Source organism: Medicago sativa, chromosome 5 (assembly GCF_051527215.1).
Source record: "Medicago sativa cultivar Bolivia chromosome 5, Bolivia_mono, whole genome shotgun sequence".
NCBI classification, from domain to species: Eukaryota; Viridiplantae; Streptophyta; class Magnoliopsida; order Fabales; family Fabaceae; genus Medicago; species Medicago sativa.
This window is the reverse complement of record NC_140753.1, coordinates 71,312,606-71,335,019: the sequence shown is the minus strand read 5'-3', so window position 1 is coordinate 71,335,019 and position 22,414 is coordinate 71,312,606. Positions and strand designations below refer to the sequence as shown.

Below are 22,414 nucleotides of genomic sequence, written 5' to 3'. Positions count from 1 at the left end.
CTTTTTTTCCCGTGAGAATGTGAATCAATACTTCATTATCAGATTCAAAGATAGCATCAAAAAACCCAGCTTGTGCTGCGAGTTCCATTGCCATGTACACTGCAAAGCCTTCAGCTTCAACCGGTGAGTTTGCTCCTTCCCGTTGCCAGGTGGCTGCTGCGAGGACATCGCCATCGCTGTTACGGCAGATTGCTCCTAGTCCCCAGTATCCTTCTTGACTCAGGTTAGCATCCGTATTTATTTTGTAGAAATTGGAACTTGGTTTTTTCCATTTAAAATTCCTAGATCTGCTGCGTTGAGGTTGAGTTTGAATGGAATGTTGTTGCATTGATTCTGATTTGTTGTTAATAGTTGCACAAGTTTTGTAGTCTTCAATGGTTATGCTGATTTGTTTAATAACTTCTTCTTCCTTAGTTGGTTTATCTTCAAAAATGATTTTATTTCTGGCAAACCATAAGTTGTAAATTGTAGAGGCAACATAGATGATAGTTTCTGTATCTGCTGTAGAAATTAGGTTGTGTAGCCAGTCTTTGAAATCATATTCCGGCTCTTCGGGGAATTTAATGTTTAGGTTAGATCCAAACCAGATCTTTCTTGCATAAATGCAATTCATGAATGTATGGTTTAAGTTTTCCAACTTAGTGGGACATCTTGGACAGAACAGATCAGTGTGTATACCTTTTGTACTGAGAGCACTCTTGGTTGGAATAGAGTCATTTAGTACTCTCCATAAGAGATCTTTGTGTCTAGGTATGGTGTTAATGCTCCAGAATTTCTTCCAAAAAGTTGTCATTGCATCAGTGTTTGAGGTTCCTTGAGTTTTGTTATGATGCCATTCTCTAATTGTGTTGTATCCAGATTTCACAGTGTAATTTCCATCCCTAGTGTACATCCACATGTAGCTATCTGTAGTGATTTCTTTAATTAGGGGAATTTGGTGTATATGTTCTTGTTCAAACTTATGAAAATGAGTGTCTAACACTGCATGCTTCCAGTTTGCAAGTTGATCATCTAGTAAATCTGTTACATGAGTTATAGTAGTTGGGGTATGGATGTGGGATAGAACCTTAAACCCATTTTGATTGGGCAACCAGTTGTCTTCCCAAACATTAATGTTTCGTCCATCTCCAATTTTCCAGCAACCACCCTTTTTGATAACCCATTGTGCATTATAAATGCTGCTCCAAATAAAACTTCGTCTGTGCCCCAATCTGGCTTTTAAGATGTCAGTGTGGGGATAATACTTAGGTTTTAGACACTGGGCCAGAAGAGAGGTAGGGTGTTTATGTAGTCTCCAAACCTGTTTTGCTAGAAGTGCTTCATTGAAGCTTCTCATGGTTCTAAAGCCTTGTCCCCCTTGATGTTTTGACCTGAAGAGACATTCTTTGTTTTTCCAATGTATTTTCCTTTTTCCATCATTGCCACCCCACCAAAATCTGCAAATGGCTTGTTCAATTCTATCACAAATACCTTGTGGGATTAGGAAAACACTCATAACATAAGTAGGGATAGCTTGTATAACTGCCCTGATGAGGACACCTCTTCCTGCAAAGGATAAGTTCCTTTCCTTCCAGCCTTTGAGCTTTTTTCTAACTCTATCCATGATAAAGTTAAATATTTGATTTTTTGATCTGCCTATCTGAGTGGGAAGCCCCAAATACTTGGAGATGTTTTCAGTTATTTGTATGGGCATGAAAGATTGAAATTCATTCTTGATACTTTGCAAAATGTTGGGACTGAAAACCATTTCTGACTTGCTTAAATTAATCTTTTGTCCCGAGATTCTCTGATATTCTGCAAAGATGTCCATTAGATGATTTGCTTCTGTCTTGTTAGCCCTACAAAAAACCATGCTGTCATCAGCAAAAAATAAATGGGATATAGAAGGAGCATTTTTGGCAATAGTTATTCCATGAATTTTGCCTTGGTCTTGATAAGAAGATATAACACTAGACAAAACCTCAGCGCAAATAATGAAAAGATAAGGGGAAAGGGGATCTCCCTGCCTAATTCCTCTTTGAGGCTTGAAGCTCTTAGAGGGTTGTCCATTGATGAGGACAGAAAAAGTCACACTTTTAACACAACTCATAATAGTATTGACCAGTTTAGGAGGGAAACCCATAGTGAGCATAGTAGTTTCAAGGAAATTCCATTCAACCCTGTCGTATGCTTTTTCCATGTCAAGCTTTATACCAACAACACCTTTCTTTTTATTTTTTTGTTTTTTTAAAAAGTGAAACGCTTCATAAGCTAGAATTGTGTTGTCTGATATAAGCCTTTCAGGGATAAAAGCACTTTGTTGAGGGCTAATGATAGTAGGTAGAATAGCTTTTATTCTATTTGCAATAGTCTTAGTAACTATCTTTAAGATGACATTACATAAAGCTATTGGCCTATAGTCAGACGGAAGATTAGGATTTTTAATTTTTGGGATAAGGCATAAGAGAGTGTGATTGATATTACCAGGGTCACCATAATTATTGAGAATATTTAGGACAAATTGAGTAACATCAGGGCCTACAATATCCCAGAAAGATTGATAGAACAAGGCATGAAGCCCATCAGGGCCTGGGGCAGATGTACTCTTCATCTGCTTGATGGCATTATAGACTTCTGTAGCACTAAAATCTTTTTGTAAGTAGTCAAAGAGCTCGGGCTTGATTCTGTCTTTTACCACCTCAATGGATTCCTGCATGCATATAGGGTTAGAAGTAGCAAAGATGTTATTAAAATAATCAATAAACACATTACTAATGTTTGTGGCATCAGTTCTACTGTTTCCATCTGTATCCTGAATGCTCTTTATAGTATTTCTCCTCTTTCTTTGAGATGCTTTTATGTGAAAGAACTTTGAATTTTTATCTCCAGCTTTCAACCAATCAATTTTTGCCCTCTGAGCCCACCAAAGCTCTTCTTTTTTCAGAAGATCATCTAACATTCCTTCAAGCTCTTTTATTTTCCATAATATGTTAGAATCAGGATGACTTCCTTTTAGGATCTGAATCTCTTTCTGAACTTTATTAATATTCCTAGGGATATCACCAAAATATTCCTTGCCCCAGTCGTGGAGGTGGCATAGAGTGTCTTTGAGCTTATCTTCAATATTTCCTCTGCTGGAATCCCAAGTAGTTCTAACCACATTAGTGCTCTCTTCATTATCCAACCAAATTTGCTCAAATTTTGGACTATTGTTGTGCTTTTTTGGCATCCTGCATTCATTGTTAGTCCAAAATTCTAAAAGTATAGGATTGTGATCAGAGGCATATCTAAGAAGGTGATTATTATGAAAATTTTGAAAATAATCAGTCCAATTTTGGGTGGCCAAAAACCTATCTAGTCTTTCTTTGATATGATCTGTATCTGCCTGATTGTTGGCCCATGTATATATGTCACCTTGGAAGCCAAGGTCAGTGAGATTGCAGTCGTTGATGGTATTTTGGAACATGTCAGTAGCATGGTAGTCAATATTATTACCACCTTGTTTTTCATTACTAGTTAGAATCATATTAAAATCACCAAAAACAATCCAATTGTCATGATTGTGACTAGCCTTAATAGTTTTAAGAAGGTCACAAGTCTTATATTTTTCATTATGAGTAGAAAAACCATACACACCAGTAGCATACCAAGTAAAATTATTCAGGGAGCAGGACACATAGCAATCAATAAATCTTTCATTGAAATTGTGAATTGATACATTTACATCATTATTCCAAAGCATAATAAGACCCCCAGACCTTCTACCCTTATATTTTGCACAATTAACAAGGTGGTAATTAGGCAAAATATCAAAACTCAATTTAGACTTTAGGTTTAGATCAGACTCACAAAGCTTGGTTTCACTTAGGAAAACCATGTCAGGGCAGTGGGTTGTAATGAGCTTTCTCAAAGCTCTAACTGCAGTAGGTTTGCCCAAACCTCTGCAGTTCCAGGCTAGAATCTTCATGTGCTTTGGCCAGCCTTGTCTTCAAGGCTTGCCATTAGAGTTGGTGCATAATTGTTGTAAGAGTCCTGCATGATGCTGCTTTCTGATAGAATTTTTCTTTTCAAAGGGTTTGGTTGTTGCATGTACTGATTTTGCCTTCCTTGCATATTAGTTTGCTGAGTAGGAGTTTTTTCCTTAGTATTCTGAGCTGCCTGAGCTTTTTTAATCTTCAAATTTGCCATCATATCAAGCATGGCCTTTGGAATGGGACTGAAATTGCTTCCACTAACTGACTTCATGGGGTTACTGTGGAATTTTTGGTCTTTTTTTCATTAACTCTTTTCCCATAAACATTTGATCTAAGCCAAGGGCCTCTAGGGTTAACTGTGCCCTCTTGGACTTCAGCTGAAGCATTTTCACAATTTTCTTCATTATGCCCTATTAAACCACATTTGAAACAGAACAAAGGTAGATTTTCATAACGGAAATCCACCCAGTTTATCCCATCCTCTTCATTCCCAATGTACATTCCTGCTTTGATTGGTGTGGCCAAATCATATTGGACTTTGATTTTTATGATTTTTGCATTATTTGGGTATTCATAAATGGAGGATTCTTCCACCTTGCCAAATTTTGTTCCTAATTGCATTCCCATAGCCACAGTTTTGCAGTGTAAAGGTAGCCCCCAGACTTGTATCCACAATGGTGCGTGCTGAAAATCCAGTTCTTTGATAATAGTAGTTCTGCTCCATAGATGTAGTTTCAACCAAACATTCCTAATAATCCAGGGTTGTCCTTTAAGAATTCTGATTATCTCAGATTCTTTTTCAAAGGAGAATTGGAACATATTGTTTTCAAGCTCATTGATTTTAAAACCAGCTGGGCTGCACCAGATTCCCATGAGAGAGCTATGTAAGACTTGTTTAGGGATTTGCTTTGAGGCTAAAATTTTACCAATAATGCTGTTCTGACACTGTTTGATTCCATCTCCTATGTGTTCTTCTTCATACATAAAGAAATCCTCCTCTGCAGTAGTATTAGGTTCATCAGTATTTTGAAAAAAGCTTTCTTGATGTGTTCTTGTAGCCTCCTCATCCATTTGATTGTGTGTGCCATAAAACTGTTGTTGTCCTCCACTTGTAGATGCACCAAAATCTTGGTAAAGGCCAGGTTCCATATGAGGAATTGCAATTTTCTGAATTTTTTGTGATCTCTGGATATTGTTATTTCTGGTTTCAGACTGGTTTGTGTTTGGAGAGTTGATGATATCTTTTTTGTTGTTTGTCGTCATGATAATAGGTGCTAGGAGTAAAATCAATAGAGACGGGTGAAAGGGAAGAAGAAAGATGCCAGCAAGAAGCCGGTTTAAACAGATCAATCAAGGAAACGCCAAAGGATTAGACAAGAATCAGGAAGGCAGGAAAAGGTTTTCCTCTAGAAATCAAGAATCAAAAACCAGATCAGGGGTGAGTAGGAACAGATTAAGGAAAACCGATTATAACTGGAGATTGAATACTAGGGTTTGAGAAAGGTATGAAGATTTGTAAAGGGAATTCTGGGTGAAGGTGATCATGAATGGTATATAGAGAAGAAGCAGAATATGATAAAACAAAGAAAAAACTAAGGCCACACAAAGTGTAAACAAAAGGAACAACTATCCATAAACAGGAAATTAAACCTGATTAAGGAAGGATAACAAGGTGAAGGTGAAAGGTAGGGATCAAGGTTGAATTGTAGAAAAGCGATTAGGGTTTGGAATTGAACGATAGAGAACGATAGAGAGCAAAAAGCGTTTTTACGATTATTTTCAAATCGTAACTATAGAGAGCAAAAAGCGTTTTTACGATTCTTCCTACTGTTTTTTTTTTCTTTTCAAATCTTATTGGTTTCATTGTGCAAGTTTCCTTGAAACTATATCAAATGTACATCTCTGAAAAGTATAATATCTCTTTTCTCTTTATCTTTCATCCGGGCCGGCTCTTTCTCTTTCAAGAAACTGTGTGAATTTCGGTCCACTCAGAATCATCATCTTACAGATATTTATAAGCTATATATTAGCTACTCAAGTAACATCATTCAGTAAAAAAAGAAACAAGTTACAACACATCAAAATGCACGCGAAAATAAAAAAGCACTGTAAAGTAGCAAATTAGAACAATTTATATATGAAATTTTCCATAATGTGATTGAGATTAATTATTCAGCAATTACAAGTAAGCTTCTGTACCATGACATTCTCTATGACCTCAAACCTAATATCATCATCACCGAAAAAATAAAAATTAAGACTTGTGTTGTTGGGAGTAGTACGTAAGACAACATCCGCCACAACAATGGCAATCCACTCTTCCACTTCCCTCACGTGCAACACAAGGTGGATCCGGCTTCTTTTTTACTTTCCTCCGAACATTCGACTCTGTCCTCACAACCCAAGATGGCTTTCTGATTGAGAGATGAGGCATTGTACTACAGGTTGATATGGCGGCAAACCGTTAAAACCTGTTGTCTCATTTTGCACCGTTGTTGATAAACTCAGAGTCACAACGAAACCCATCTATGCCAGCAGAACTCAATTTAAGTGTCTACACAAAATGGAATCTGAAACAAGGTCTAGTTTCTGAACTCAGAGAAAATATATTATAACTTATTGGCTTTACGAAATAGTTTCAAATGCATATAGTATAAACAATAATTACCGTCTATGAAGCACGGACACTCCTCAGATTAGGCGTGTCTTGGTGTAGGACATGTGTCGTGCCCGACACCGACACGACACCGACACATATAATTATATTGAATTATGTGATTTTATCACATTATTAACGGTGTCAGCATCCGTGTTGTGTCCGGTGTCCGTGTCCGTATCCATGCTTCTGAAAGTTGATGCATTTCTTCAAATAGGGCAGCTTCTTGTTTGTGCCGCCCACTGGTATCAACAGCTATAAGATCACAGTTTTCTTCCTTGAATCTCTCCACACCTTCCACATCAATTTTAACAGGATCTGACTCCATATAGCTTCCATAAAAAGGAATGTTTTAGTGGCATTTTGCTTCAATTGATCAAATGCACCAGCGCTAAATGGATCTGACTCCATTATTTCTTCTGATAATAATGCGCATATTTAGTACAATTTGTAGACTTTCCAGAACCTGGATTTCATTTTAATAAGTGTCTGATAAAAAAATGCTGAAATTAATTAACTGAGGTAAATTAATGTAAAGTAACAAACCTTGTAAACCAACAAACATCACAACACTTGTTTTTCCTTTCTTGGGAACGAAAGAAGAATACTTAATTCCAGTAGGATCCAACATTTTACAGAAACACAGCCTACAAACAACAAAATTTGTTACTTGTTGGATGATCTTACGTTTGTTGTGACCGGCAGCGAGATGATCGAGATCGACGATTTTCTTAATATTGGTGTGCATGTTATGGATGAGGTCGAATCGAACACCGGCTTGAAGGAGAGTTCGAGTGATCTCGCTGAGACAATCATGGAGGAAAGTCTCGCTGATCACCGTTGAATTGCTCTTCTTCTGGAGAGCACGCGAAAATGCTCCCTCCTAAAGTGATTACTTGGGATATACTTGATGTATTCAAGAAATGCCATTTTGGAATATTTTATCCGGCACAGTCATTCTTCAAATATTATTAATTGTCTTGAACTGCTAATAATACTTGTTTAGTATTAGAAAAAGTGGAGTTTGTTATTTTGGTAGCCGAAAATATTTTAAGAACTCTGGTATTACTCTTACATTATATATATATATTGTCTTAAACATACGTGAGATCGGCTTTATGGATCAAACCATATATGCCATACAATTTATATATGAATTTGTGTATGGATAAACAATATACTTATGTGTCTCTCTTGATTATTTATCCTAAAATTTTCCTTGGTCTCCCTTTTTCTCTAGTTTGTTTTATTCTTACCCTCATAAGTATATTGCAGAAAAAATTAATTGGAAATCAAAGAATAAGTGTTAACTACTAGTATGGACTGAGTCAGATAATTGCAAACTTTGTCCACAATTAATATATGCAATTTACCAATCAATCAAAATTTTGTTTCCTTTTTCACCAATTTTTCTTTTGGAAGTGGGATACAAAATCAGTGTTGACAGTAGGTTACCATTTGGAGCAAATCAGAATATAAAAAATGAGCTTGCTCATATTTATAAACTTTATAAATCAATGAGGGTAAATATTCAAATTGCTAATGGCTACGTACTGCGTAACAATATCAGACAAGTAAAAAAAAAATTAACGAACATATAGAAGAGATAAGTGGAAGAACTATAGGAGACAAATCCTTGATAAAAAACCAATATATTAATGAATTTGAATCCATCAATTGACTATGCTCAAAAACATTAGTTAACTACACCGGACATCAAAAAATTACAATTCCAAAACTGTTTTATAATATCTTCAAATTCATCGTTTACGACGTGTAGTCCATGAAATTGCTTCTTCTTGGAAAAATTACGCTTCAAAAACAGTTTTAGAATATCTTCAAATTCATCATTCACGACATGTAGTCTATGAAATTGCTTCATCTTAGTTTTTGTAACCGTATCCTTAGTCGCAAAATCTGGAGAAGTCTTCGGGAATTCAATCTCACTCCTCGTCGATGGCGGAGGTGGAGGTGTAGTAGGAGGAGATGAATCTTCTAATGGAGGAACATGAATGGAATTGAGCGAGTTGACGGACAGCTGTTGGAGCTTGATAGTAGAAGCCAAAGAATCAGAAGATGCCTTGTTGTTGTCAACATGGACAGGGAAGAGGAAGACCCTTAACCTTGCAGGCTTTGCTGAATTGCGACACATACGATCATACTCGAACATCATATGATCGAGATCTTCTTCGTTATCGACCGGGATCAAAGAATTGAGATCTTCACCAAGGAGTTGATATTTGAAGCAAACATCGGAAACCGTCAATGTAGAAAGCTTTACCATGAGATTAGTAAATTCGATACTACGATCAACGATGATGATTTTATTGTCGCCGCCGATGTAGAAATAGTGACGATGATGATGATGATCGGTAAGCCTAGGTTCAATTTTTCCACCATAACTAACCATGAGTTTGACTCTCGAACAGTTTGGGTACTCCATGGAAGAATTTAAAAGTGTGTTGAAACTTGAGAAAGAGTGAAAAGAGGATTGGGAAAAAAACAGAAGTGAAGTGAGACGAAAATAAAAGGTAAGTGTGAGGATTTATTTATAGTGATGTTGTTTGTTACAATTTTTGTTACAAAACTAACTGATTTACGTAAGGCAATATAGTTTTAAATGATGTTAAACTAATGTTGAACTAACTAATGATTCATATTTATAATAGATTTTTAAAGTAGAAAGATATTAATAGTTATAACTGAATTGCCGAAATACCACAAAGTAAGGAAGTGAGAATTTTAGTTCAACTAGTATGGACACCCGTGCCAAGCACGGGCTAGATTTTCGTCATATTTGAGGGAGAGAATGTTGCGATGTATCAAGTGTCAATTAACAAAAATCTTATTTGTAAGCCTTGAAGTTTTGGATGAAGATATGGTGGTATCATTTTCACTTGCGTGGTTGTTCTTTCTCCAAATTGTCGATCTACACCAGTGTAGGCTCCTCTAGAAATTCCAATGGTGGTATCACATCCCGGTTCAATATTGTGGAGTAGCGGGAGTGATTCTTGGTAGTGGATCATGGACAGGGAATTCCAGACACTTAATGGAGAGATGTTAATGTGTCAAGTGTGAGTTAAAATTCCACATTGTAAATGCGAGCAACATATAAGTGAGATTACTCATATACATAAAGCCTTAAGACTTTGAAAGAAGATGTGATGTGAATCTCACTTGTGTGACTTCTCTTAGTCTAATGTGATAATACAAAGCGATGTAGGCTCCCATGGAAGTTTGAACATAATAATGATTTGTTTTGTTAGTTTTTGGGTTTATCTGTTTGATTTCTTTATCTAAAAAATTTGTTTTGAATGTCGTTCGCTTCCATGCAAAAAACTTTATTCAACCTCTCTATTATTTCAAATTCCTTCATTTTTGATATTTTGTGGGATCTTACAATGGAAAAATGTAGATGTGTTATGATGTGTTGACAAAATACATGTTTATTAGATATTTTAAATTAAGTGACATTTTTTTATGAGTCTAATTTTTTAGCAGCGTAATTACCTATTTTAAATTAAGTGGCATTTTTTTAATGACTCTTACGGATAAAAACACTCCTTATTTTTTTCTCTTATAATTTCTCTCAAGTTTAAATTCATTTGTCATCTTCTTTCCTTTGCTACTTTACTTTATCTCTTATTGTGAAAGAATGAAACAAACAACCCTCTTTGAAATCGCCGCCAACCGATGTTTTTTTACCATGTTGTGCCTCTGAACTTATGTGGCTATCTCACCATAACACAAACATATGAAGTCTCGCATTTAAGGGAGGGATGTTTATGTGTCATGTGTGGGTTAAACTTCTTCATCAGCTGCAATAGTATATACTGAGTAACATATAAGCGAGATGAAAAATATACATAATGTCTTAAGATTTTAGGCAAAGATGTGATCTCAATCTCACTTGTAGGGTTTCTCTTAGTCCAATGTGATGGTCCAATCCATTGTAGGCTCCCTCAAAACTCCGAACATTATGATGAAATGTTCTTTTAGTTTTTGAATTTTAATTTGCTCAATTTTTTATATCAAATATAAGTTATTGGATGTCGTTTGCTTGCACGTTTTTTTTATCCAACCAATAGCATATAAATTACCTTCACATTTTGGTCTTTGGTTGAATCACTTAATGGAAAAATACATATGTGTTATGATGAGTAGAAAAAGTACGTGATTATTCCCTTAAAAAAAGTACGTGATTATAAGACATTTTAAAATGATGTGCCCTTTTTTAACCGAGTCTATTTTTTAACAGAGTTTATTTACTCTTAAATCTCCAACTCTTTTAACTAACCCATAAAATTATCAGTAACTTACTCTATTTCCAATACTTTTATGGACAAAACACGCTACTTTTTTTTCTTCTACCATTTTCTTTATTGTTCAAATTTCTTTCTCGTATTCTTATTCTTTTTCTTTCTTAATTTTTTTTCTCATTTCTTAAAAGATAGGAACATAAACTTCCCTCCATGAAAACACCATCAATCCATCTTTTTAACCATGTTGTGCCTCCTTTTAAACTTATTTGACTGTCAACAAATCACAGATGTATAAAGTCTCACACTTAAAGGATATATGTTAATGTGTCAATTGTGACTTCTACGTTTCTATTAAATAATTGATAAAAATAATTGATAATGATAATTGATTAGAAATATGATATTGTAAAATTTACATTTATGGGTTAATGTAAAAGCTGAGACCCAATTAGTTGTTAAGGAAAAAAAAACCTTTTATATTTTCATATAATTGTCCTTTTTTTACTTATTATTTTCATTGAAGTAATTATACATTTTTTATTATTATCAAGACATATTTGTCTCTTTAATCATTGTAAAATCTACATATTCTTATTTGAATCTTTTTGTTAAGCCTTATTTGAACGGTTATTTTTCATATAAATTCATTCATGAATTTTTATTGTCATTTAATCCTTCCTTTAATTTAATTATACATTTTATAATTTGATGATATAAAATTTCCACTCCAAGCAAGAGAAGTCAAATACATTGATTGATTAATTTTTTTACATTAATGGTTGATTCATATTCAAAAACGACGGAAATGGAACATGATATATTGATTTCTTTGACAATAATTAACGATAGTGTTTTATGAAAATGGAATCCGAATCATTGATTTATATCTTTATTCCAAAATAACTCCAAGAATAATATATTGTTATATAAGGATCAATATTATGTCGAACATAACATTCTTGTATAAAAAAAATGTAGAATATGACAAATTTAAGAAAAAAAGAACATATATAAAGATCAAATCAATTAAGATCATTATCCTAGCAATGTCTAAAAAACCAAATACAATCGACTATTCATTATTAGGTATGGGTTGAGTCAGTCAATTCACCTACTAACTGAAGATTATAACAATGAAGTTTGGATGCCCATTTTCTAAAACCAAAGTTTTACCAAACTTCATCAACATGACCATGTCGAAAAAAAGTGTCAATCTTTTTAAAATAAGATTATTTCTATATTTGAATATTTCTGGAAAAAAAATTAGAAAGCAATGAATAGTTAGAATATTTTCAAATGAAATTTAAGATGACAGTAAAGATAATTGGGACAAAGAAAATCATAGAAATTAATGGAAAATATTGTGTTGCCAATTTTTTTTAATCCGGTTTATGTTCATAATTGTTTATTAGGTTAAGTTTTTTTTTTCTTTTTTGGACAGAATATTGGGTTAAGTTAATGTCCTTTAGTTTTTTTATTTTTCATTTTTTCTTATTAAATTTTTAGCTTAAAAAAACTTGTTAGAAAAGATGTTTAAAATATCTATAATTTGCTATTTTTAATTTGAAAACTGTCCTAAATACTATTTACAAATGAAAGACATAAGATTTTATTCATTATCACGGTTGAAAAGTGATTGGCTAATAAAAAATAAATGAGTCATGATTCAATTTAATTGGATGATAAATAAGCATTAAATGAGATGGAGAATGTGAAGATGTCACGTGTACTTTTGATTTGAAGCAAGCCAAATGTTTAATAAACCGTAAAACAATAAAAAAAAAACCAATGACATCCAAAAAACTAAAATTTAAGAAAAAGGAATTTACTCGTTTGATGCTATATTTTTTAAGCAAGCCAAATGCTATATTCTATTAATTTTGTTTTCTTAAATTATATTGAAAAATACCATTAAATTCCAAAAATTTAGTGATATAATTCAACTTTAATCTTTGGAAAGTAACTTTGTACACAATATCCATTTTATATACAAAAACACAATATCAAACAAAACTTCAAGGTACCTAATAATTTTTACAAAAATAAATAAAAAAAAAGTAGCAATTATATTTTCATCACAATCTTTTAGTGGCAAGTCTATATGTCCGGACATTTAATTTTAAATTGAAATTTTGTTTTTCAAATATGTTCCGGTAATTTTTTATTGAGAATTTTTTTGGACACGAATTGGCAAAAGGAGGTCAATTCATGTCCATGGTCAAATTTGTTTAAAAAATGTACAACATAAATAGAAAATTGTGTTATAATTAAATTTGAAAATAGAAAATTGTGTAAATATATGAACAAACCAAAGTTGAACAACAAAAAGAGGGATATTGAGAAATTGATTCCATGAAAAAGAATTTAAAATTTAAAATAAAGAAAACGTTTCAATAAACCTAAAGAAATGTTTTGGGAAAAATATTGAAATTTGAGAATGAATTTCTGAATGAAATGAAAATGAATTAATAAATATATGAACAAACCAAAGTTGAACAACAAAAAGAGGGATATTGAGAAATTGATTCCATGAAAAAGAATTTAAAATTTAAAATAAAGAAAACGTTTCAATAAACCTAAAGAAAGGTTTTGGGAAAAATATTGAAATTTGAGAATGAATTTCAGAATGAAGTGAAAATGAATTAGATCTTTTATTTTATAGATGAATTACATCCCTACAAAGTTAATACAATTAATTTTTATTTATTGTCATTATTAGCATGTTTTCAAAATAGGTAACAATTTGAATAAAACATTCCATTTATTCTATTTTCATTATAAGCTCTTTAGTCAACTTGCATGATCAAGCATAACATTGAATTCTAACTTTCTTTCTTAAAAAGAACAATGAATTGTGCTAATCTTTTTGTTTTTTCTGTTTATGAATCCGTACAATTGTGCTAATTTATTTTTCACGAATTGAGGCATAGAATTGTACGAATTGAGGCATATCATTTCCACTGAAGTCAAGGCAAATAAGACATATCAATGATTTTTAAATAAGTTATTGTTTTTTTTTCAATGCATCCTTAGTAGTTAAGGCAAATAAACATTCCTTAAAAAAAAATTATTGTCACTATCAAATATCGTGGCGTAAAATTATAAACTCAAACACTAAAATTTTAAACAATGTAGCAACAATTTTATAAATACTAAAATTTTCAAAAAACAAAACAGTAATTTTTTAAGTTGATTATAATTGTCAATAGAATTTTTAATTGATTAGTCACAATAAGGTCACAATTGTTATAAAAAAAAATCAAGAAAATCATTACCCTTTGTTTTCCAAAATTTTCAGTTGCAATCCTGGTACATTAAATACTCCTCCAAATTTTAGCACATCAGAGTTATTTTATATGTAATGTTACGTTTATTAAAAAAAAAATCAAGAAACTCATTACCCTTTGTTTTCCAAATTTTTTGGTTGCAATCCTGGTACAATAAATATTCATCCAAATTTTAGCACTTGTCATTTTGGTGTGTATATTCCCTAAAAAAAAACATGTTGGCGTGTAGATGAAAGAAAACATTAAATGCACATATCATTATAAAGTTGCCATGTGTACTATCAAAATAAAATAGGGGAAATGTTTATAATAGAGATTATTGTAGCACTTGATTGCAAATTAACCATTAATCAACTATTTCCTTCTATACACTCTACTACTACATGATATCAATCAACTATTTCTAAATAAGAAAAAAAACTCCTTGAGTGCGGCAACACTGATCATTTGACCAAATCATTATTGCTTTGAGTGGGCAACACCATATGGTGTAGAAAAATCGGTGATGAAATGGTAAAGAAGTTACCATATATATATATATATATATATATATATATATATATATATATATATATATTTAAGAAAGAAGTTACCATATTTGTAAACCAAATTAATTATGTATTGATTACGGCAATAGCATGATATCATAAAAAAAACGGAAACAAAAAAACCAATATGGCAAAAATAAAAAACATTGGAGTCCAAACAGAGTAATTGCCAAAAAAATGGTATTGCCAATTGCTATTTTTTTCTGATAAAAAACAGTGTATACGGACGACATTTTTTTTCGGAGACTTAAAAAATTAGTTTGATACGATGATATATAAAAGTGGTACTCTATTTTGATACGATGTACATAACGTTGATCCTATTTAAGATAAATCTTATTTCCGAAGATTAAAAAAATTTCAGAAAGAGTATACAATAATTAATTCCTTCAAAAAAAAAGTACACAATAATTAAGTTATCTCCGAGTAATCACAACAAATATCGGTAACTAATATGTAAAATTGATCGGTCAATTAGAGTCGAAATTAGAGTGGAAAAGAAAAAAAAAACTTTAGTCTGGAATGAACGTATATAATTGATAGATCTCTGGCAAGTGCACCAAATACTATCGAAGTAGTAAAAATATCGTTCCCACGAGGACTGTTTTTAACTTCAATTATTCAATTTCGTTATAAAAGTAGGATGTATAAAAGTTTATTTTGTTTTGCCACTAGGCAGTAGATTTGGTTTGATTTTAAGAAATCAAATAAAAAAGTAAAGATTTGATTAAGAAAATAGGAGAGAGATGAGATCAGGTCTTCGAATCCTCTATGTTTCCCCTAATTGGTTACTGCACCTATTATTACTAATGATTCTCTAGTTTCACGATAGTTAACAAATTAGCCCTAATCAATCCCTTGAGTTAGGACCCTCTTTTTAAACTACAGCCCCTAATTCCTTAGGTGGTCTAATAATCATCAAAGGTTTAAGCACGTTAACCTAATATCACTAACAAACGATTATCCATTCCTAGACTAACCATGTTTATTAGAACAATTCAATTTAGGTCTAAGTCGAAAGCTATGGTCAGTAGTCATTCGATCTCACAAAATCATGTTTATATTTGATCAGGATATAAAAAGCAGTAAGAACAATTGAATTGAATGAAAACTAGAATATCATTAATAAGTAATAGAGTTTCACAGCAACATATGATCAATTAGGGTTACATAGGTTCATCTCCGACCTAATCTCTAAGAGATTTAGCTACTCATAATTGAGTTTACAAATAGCATAATCAATGAAAGAATTAAAACATACATAAACTGGGTTAGAGATGATGAAATCCTCTCCGCTGCAGCCTTCTGGGTGTTAAAATCGCACTTTCGTTCTCCAAAATCGTAACCCCTGTTCTTCAGATTGAGTGCAGTATTTATAGAAGTCATGGGCCTGACCCATCAAAATCGCGCCGCGCCTTGTTAATTGGCGTGCCGCGATTTCCCCTTTACAGGAAGTGTGTATTTTTGCTTCAAAAATCGCAGCACGGCTTGAAATTGGCGTGGCGCGATTTCCTTCGAACAGACTTCAAATTTTAAGCTTTTTGCACTCCAGAACAGTATAAATTGCATGAGAACTCTATCAAAATGTCACAATAAGTCCCTAATATTACGTAATGACAGAATGTCATCACAACCCCAAACTTAAACCATTCCTTGTCCTCAAGGAATTTGCTTGCAACAGTGACAAACGACAGTAAAATAACAGTTACCTGACAAAACGATAGTACCCAAAAGTTCATTCTCCTTCTAGCTAAAGATGAGCTAGTTTGACTTGTTCGCATCCACCAATTCACAACTCCACGCAACAATATGAAATAGGGTTCTACCAGTCGACATGCAGGTCTACATATTACCATACGCTTGAAAAGTTTCTAAACATCAATCAAAGTCAATATCATTACACACTTTTGAGGTCTTAGGGTTGTAACGGGGCTTAGGTGAAAGGTGGGATATATTTGGATAAGTAGGCTACACAAAATTTGAGTTAGGCATTCCTACGGAAATTAAAGCACAAAATTCAATCCTTCGATCATTCACCTTGTGGAAATACAATCAATGCAAAGGTACTAGAGAATATTTTTAACATTTAGGGACAATCAAGTTTGAAGTTACTCGGATTTTCAATGTTTTGTCCCTTTTTCATCATTCAATTTCTTTTTTTTTTTTTTTTTGATACACCATTTTTGTGTATATTTTGCATGACAATTTCATATTTTTCTTTCATTTTTGTTCTCTAATTCTCTAGTACCCCCACCCCAAACTTAGTTGGTTGCAAATTCCAATAGCAACCCCAAACTTAATCTTTAGCAACATTCTACAATGCCTTAACTCAGAAAATACATTAAGGGACAAGTCCTAAAAGTCTCTAGGCTTGTAATGTAGTTTGTCACCGAACAAAAAGTTCTAATCCTACCGGCTCACAATTGGTTAAGAAAGGATAAATTCAACAAATTAAAACAGGGTAGGCTTCAAAAAGGCTCACAGGACCAAGCACTTTTGCCTCAGTGTGTAATTGACAGAGACCAATCAATAATAGAGAAACAATGCAAGTTCTAGAAATGTAGTTGCATGGAAAACTAATCTAAATATAAGTAAATTGAAAAACAAGATTTGGCAATGAACCTTATGGCTGAGATTTCTGGGAGTATGTGACTACCTAGCAACGCCGTACACTTCGCCTTTGAATCAAGTCACCCCTCCTTGAGAACTTTTGGAATACCGTTTCATCAAACAACTGTTACTAAACTGTAATAGGTCACATGAAACAAAACAAATTCATTAATAATAAACAAGTGCAGGAGCAATTACAATAGGGAAATAAGTTCAATGTACTTCGACATTAAAAAGAAGATAAAAAACTGAATGTATTGAAAAACAAAGTAAATCTAGTGGGTTGCCTCCCACCCAGCGCTTCTTTATCGTCACTAGCTTGACTACTAAGGATCCTCAAAGGTCCTTCAGAATGAGTGCCACCCTTCCTTTAGGTAGGTCGCCACCTAGGTATGGTTTAACTCTTTGTCCATTTACTTTGAAACTTCGATCTCCTTCAGGTGTCACTAGTTCAACAGCTCCATATGGTGACACACTTTTGACCAAGAATGGTCCGGACCATTTTGACTTGAGCTTCCCAGGAAACAGCTTCAACCTGGAATTATACAACAAAACTAGTTGTCCACAGTTAATATCCCTAGGCACTAAGTTTTTGTCATGATACCTTTTTGTCCTGGCTTTATAGATGAGTGCATTTTCATACGCTCTAAGCCTCATCTCCTCAAGTTCATTAAGTTTCAAAATTCTTTTCTTACCAGCGGCTACTTGATCAAAATTTAAGGCCTTAATGGCCCAATAAGCTTTATGTTCTAGCTCGACTGGAAGATGACATGCCTTCCCATATACTAACTGATAGGGTGAGAACCCAAGATGGGTCTTAAAGGCTGTCCTATATGCCCACAGTGCGTCATCTAACTTCCTGGACCAATCTTTCCTATTTGACGCAACTGTCTTCTCCAGAATCTGTTTCAGCTGTCGGTTTGAAACCTCTGCTTGACCACTAGTTTGTGGGTGATAGGGAGTTGCAACTTTGTGCTTAATGTTATACTTTTTGAGCACATTTTCAAGAAAATTATTGCAAAAATGCTTCCCCCCATCACTGATCAATACTCTAGGGGTTCCAAACCTAGTGAAAATATTCTTTTGAAGGAAATTGACAACCGTTTTGGCATCATTAGCAACACATGGTATCGCTTCAACCCACTTTGTGACATAATCAACACAGACTAGAATATGGAGATAAGAGTAAGAGGAAGGGAATGGTCCCATAAAATCAATACCCCAACAATCAAATGGTTCAACTTCAATGATTCCTTTTAGGGGCATTTCATTCCTCTTTGATATGTTACCTGTCCTTTGGCATCTGTCACATCTTGTGACAAAGTCGTGGCAATCTTTGAAAAGGGTGGGCCACCAGAATCCACTTTGCAAAATTTTTGCAGCTGTTCTTTCTCCACTGTGGTGGCCTCCATAAGCTGAGCTATGGCAGTGCCACATGATACTATGTGCTTCCTCACCTGCAACACAACGTCTAATCAAACCGTCAGTACCTACCTTAAACAGATAAGGGTCATCCCACAAGTAGTGGTTCGCATCTTTGAAGAACTTTTTCCTCTGAGGATAGGTCATATCATCAGGAACTATGTTACCGGCCTTAAAGTTTGCCATGTCAGCAAACCAAGGTCTTTCTCCAATAGCAAACAGCTTTTCATCAGGGAACTCGGCCTTGATGGCCTTCTCCTTCTTTGTTACCTCATCATTTTCCAGCCTTGAGAGGTGGTCAGCTACCACGTTCTCGACTCCCTTCTTGTCACGAATTTCAAGATCAAATTCTTGCAATAATAGGATCCACCTCAACAGTCGAGGCTTTGAATCCCCTTTAGTTAAGAGATATTTGAGAGCTGCATGATCTGTAAAAACAATGACTTTGGAGCCTATTAGATAAGAACGAAATTTTTCCAATGCGAAGATTACAGCAAGCAATTCCTTTTCAGTTGTGGAATAGTTAACTTGATTTTCATTTAAAACCTTGCTTGCATAGTAAATTGCATGGAAAAATTTGTTCTTGCGTTGGCCTAGGACTGCACCAACAGCATAATCACTTGCATCACACATAAGTTCAAAAGGTAAATCCCAATTGGGTGCAATGATTATTGGTGCAGTCACCAACTTGTTTTTAATCAAAGAAAAAGCATTTAGACATTCCGAATCAAAATTAAACTCGTTTTCTTTGACCAAGAGGTTACAGAGGGGTTTGGAAATTTTAGAAAAGTCTTTTATGAACCGCCGATAGAACCCGGCATGCCCCAAGAAACTCCTCACTCCTTTAACATTGATTGGTGGAGGAAGTTTCTCTATAACCTCTATCTTAGCTTGGTCCACCTCAATGCCTTTAGCACTTATTTTATGTCCCAAAACTATACCTTCAGTTACCATAAAATGACATTTTTCCCAATTCAAAACAAGGTTAGTTTCGGTGCATCTTTTAAGTACAGCATTTAAATGGAACAAGCATTGATCAAAAGACTTACCAAAAACAGAAAAGTCGTCCATAAATACCTCAATGTTCTTCTCTATCATATCAGAGAAGATGGAAAGCATGCACCTTTGAAAGGTTGCCGGTGCATTACACAGCCCAAAGGGCATCCTTCGATAAGCAAACACACCGAATGGATAAGTGAAGGCAGTCTTTTCTTGATCTTCCGGAGCCACTGCGATTTGATTATACCCTGAATACCCATCCAAGAAGCAATAAAAGGCTTGGCCAGCCAATCTCTCAATCATTTGATCCATGAATGGTAATGGAAAGTGGTCTTTCCTTGTTGCGGTATTCAACCTCCGGTAGTCTATACACATTCTCCAACCAGTGACGGTGCGGGTAGGTATCAATTCATTTTTTTCATTTGCTACCACCGTCATTCCTCCTTTCTTGGGTACCACATGAACTGGACTTACCCATGAGCTATCTGAGATAGGATAGATCATACCTGCATCTAATAACTTCAGCACCTCTTTCTTTACCACTTCCTTCATGGTTGGGTTAAGTCTCCTTTGAGGTTGAACCACTGGTTTGTATTCAGCCTCCATGTGTATTTTATGCATACAATAAGCTGGACTAATACCCTTTAGATCAGAAATGTTCCACCCCAAAGCTCCTTGATTGTCTCTTAACACCCTCATTAATTTTTCTTCTTCCAAGGGTGTCAAGGTATTGCTGATGATTACTGGTTTAGAGGCATCCTTAGTGAGAAAAACATATTTCAAGTGAGAAGGGAGTTCTTTTAATTCTGGATTTTTCTCTCCTTCTCCACTCAAAATAGGGACATCTATGGAGTGCTTACCCATTAATTCTTCTATTTTTATCGGACCCAACTCTTGCTTGCTTGCTGCTAGTTGCTTCACACAATCACTTACTTCAAGATCTTCATCATCTTCACCTTTTGCTATAGAATTCACAATTGCACGTTCAAGAGGGTGTGTTGGTTGATGTTCACAAGAGTCATCTTTAACTATTTCTTCAACAATGTCAATCCGGTAACACTTGGGATTTTCATCTTTGTGCTTCATGGCCTCAAATATATTAAATACTACTTGCTCCTTATGGAATCTCAACATTAGCTCTCCTTTCTCAATATCAATCAAAGCACGGCCAGTCGCAAGGAATGGTCTTCCTAGAATGAGTGGCATATCTTCATCTTCAGCCATATCTAAGATCACAAAATCTGCTGGAAATACCAAGTCATTAACCTTGACTAGCACATCTTCAAGTATACCGAAAGGGTAAGAGATTGACCGATCAGCTAAAGTGATGGTCATTCTTGTTGGTTTTGGTTCCCCACATTTTAGCTTCTTCATCATTGAAAGTGGCATCAGATTTATACTTGCTCCCAAGTCACATAAAGCTCTTCCAATGTCTACAGGTCCAATTGAACAAGGGATAGTAAAAGCACCAGGATCCTTCAGCTTGGGTGGCAGCTTCTTTTGAAGAATAGCACTACAATTCTCAGAAAGTGCTATGTTCTCATCATCCTTAGGCTTCCTTCGTTTAGTCAACAAGTCTTTCATGAACTTAGCATACAACGGCATTTGATCAAGAGCTTCACCGAAAGGAATATTCACCTGAAGTTGTGAGAAAAGTTGCATGAACTTCTTGAATTGGCCTTCATCCTTTTCTTTCTTCTTTGAAAGGTGAGGGTATGGAAGCTTCACATATGATGGAATAACTTGTGGTTTGTCTCCATCTTTCAAAATTTGACTCTTCGACTTCCTCAAGATTGAATCTTCATCAATTAACTTCTCACTTTTTTCTCCCTCTATTTTTTTCTTCCTTTCGTTTTCAACTACTCCATGATCATTTTCTTTTTCAACTACACCCTCATCATTTTTTTCAACTACATCCTCCTCCACCTCAACTACATCATCAACCTTCTTTGGAGCTTTTGGAACTAAAGGTGTCAAAACCTTTTTGCTCCTCAGTTCAATAGCATTACAAGACTCATTCTTAGGGTTATCTTTAGTGTTACCTGAGAATCCGCCTTTGTTTTGTTCAGCCAACTGCTTAGCTAATTGCCCCAGTTGAGTTTCAAGCATCTTCCTAGAAGCTTCATTGTTCTTTCTTTCAGCTTCTTGACTCTTCTTCATCTCTTCAAAGTTGCCTTGAGTCATCTTCATGAAGTTCATCATAGTTTCCTCAAGAGCTGATGGCTTCCTTTGTTGTTGTTGAGGAGGAGTGAGCATCTGAGAGTTCAAAGCATTGTTATTTGAGTAGCTTAGATTTGGATGCTTATTAATGCCTGAATTGTAGTATTGATTCTGCCTTTGATATCCTCCCATGAAGTTAGCTTCTTCACTTGATCCTTCCGGAACACATTCACCGTTGGGATGTTCTTCACCACATAAGTCACACTTGATTGCAGCTACTTGTTGTTGCTTTTGAGCCAAAGTGAAGCCTTGAAACTCCTTAGTTAGAGCTTCGATCTGTTTGTTCATTGCTGCTTGGTTGGCAAGGATAGCAGTTTGTTCACTCACCCCAAACACTCCTCTTTCTTTCTTTTTAGCTTGATCACGATACTCATTGCCAGCCATGTTTTCAATTAGAGCTTGAACTTCATGATCAGTTTTACTTTTGAGACTACCTCCCGCGGAAGCATCTAAGAAC

At 34.5% G+C, this 22,414-nt stretch overlaps 1 protein-coding gene and 1 pseudogene across 1 annotated transcript; both read right to left on the bottom strand.

Annotated features, from left to right (window-relative positions):
• Window positions 1-6,701: 6,701 nt before the first annotated feature.
• Window positions 6,702-7,871, bottom strand: LOC146924619 (signal recognition particle subunit SRP54 2-like; annotated as a pseudogene).
• A 434-nt stretch (window positions 7,872-8,305) lies between these two features.
• LOC146924618 (RAF-like serine/threonine-protein kinase PRAF) lies at window positions 8,306-9,028 on the bottom strand. The gene has a single exon (XM_085711878.1). The coding sequence runs from the start codon at window positions 9,017-9,019 to the stop codon at window positions 8,306-8,308; it is 714 nt and encodes a 237-aa protein (XP_085568004.1). The 5' UTR covers window positions 9,020-9,028.
• Window positions 9,029-22,414: the final 13,386 nt, after the last annotated feature.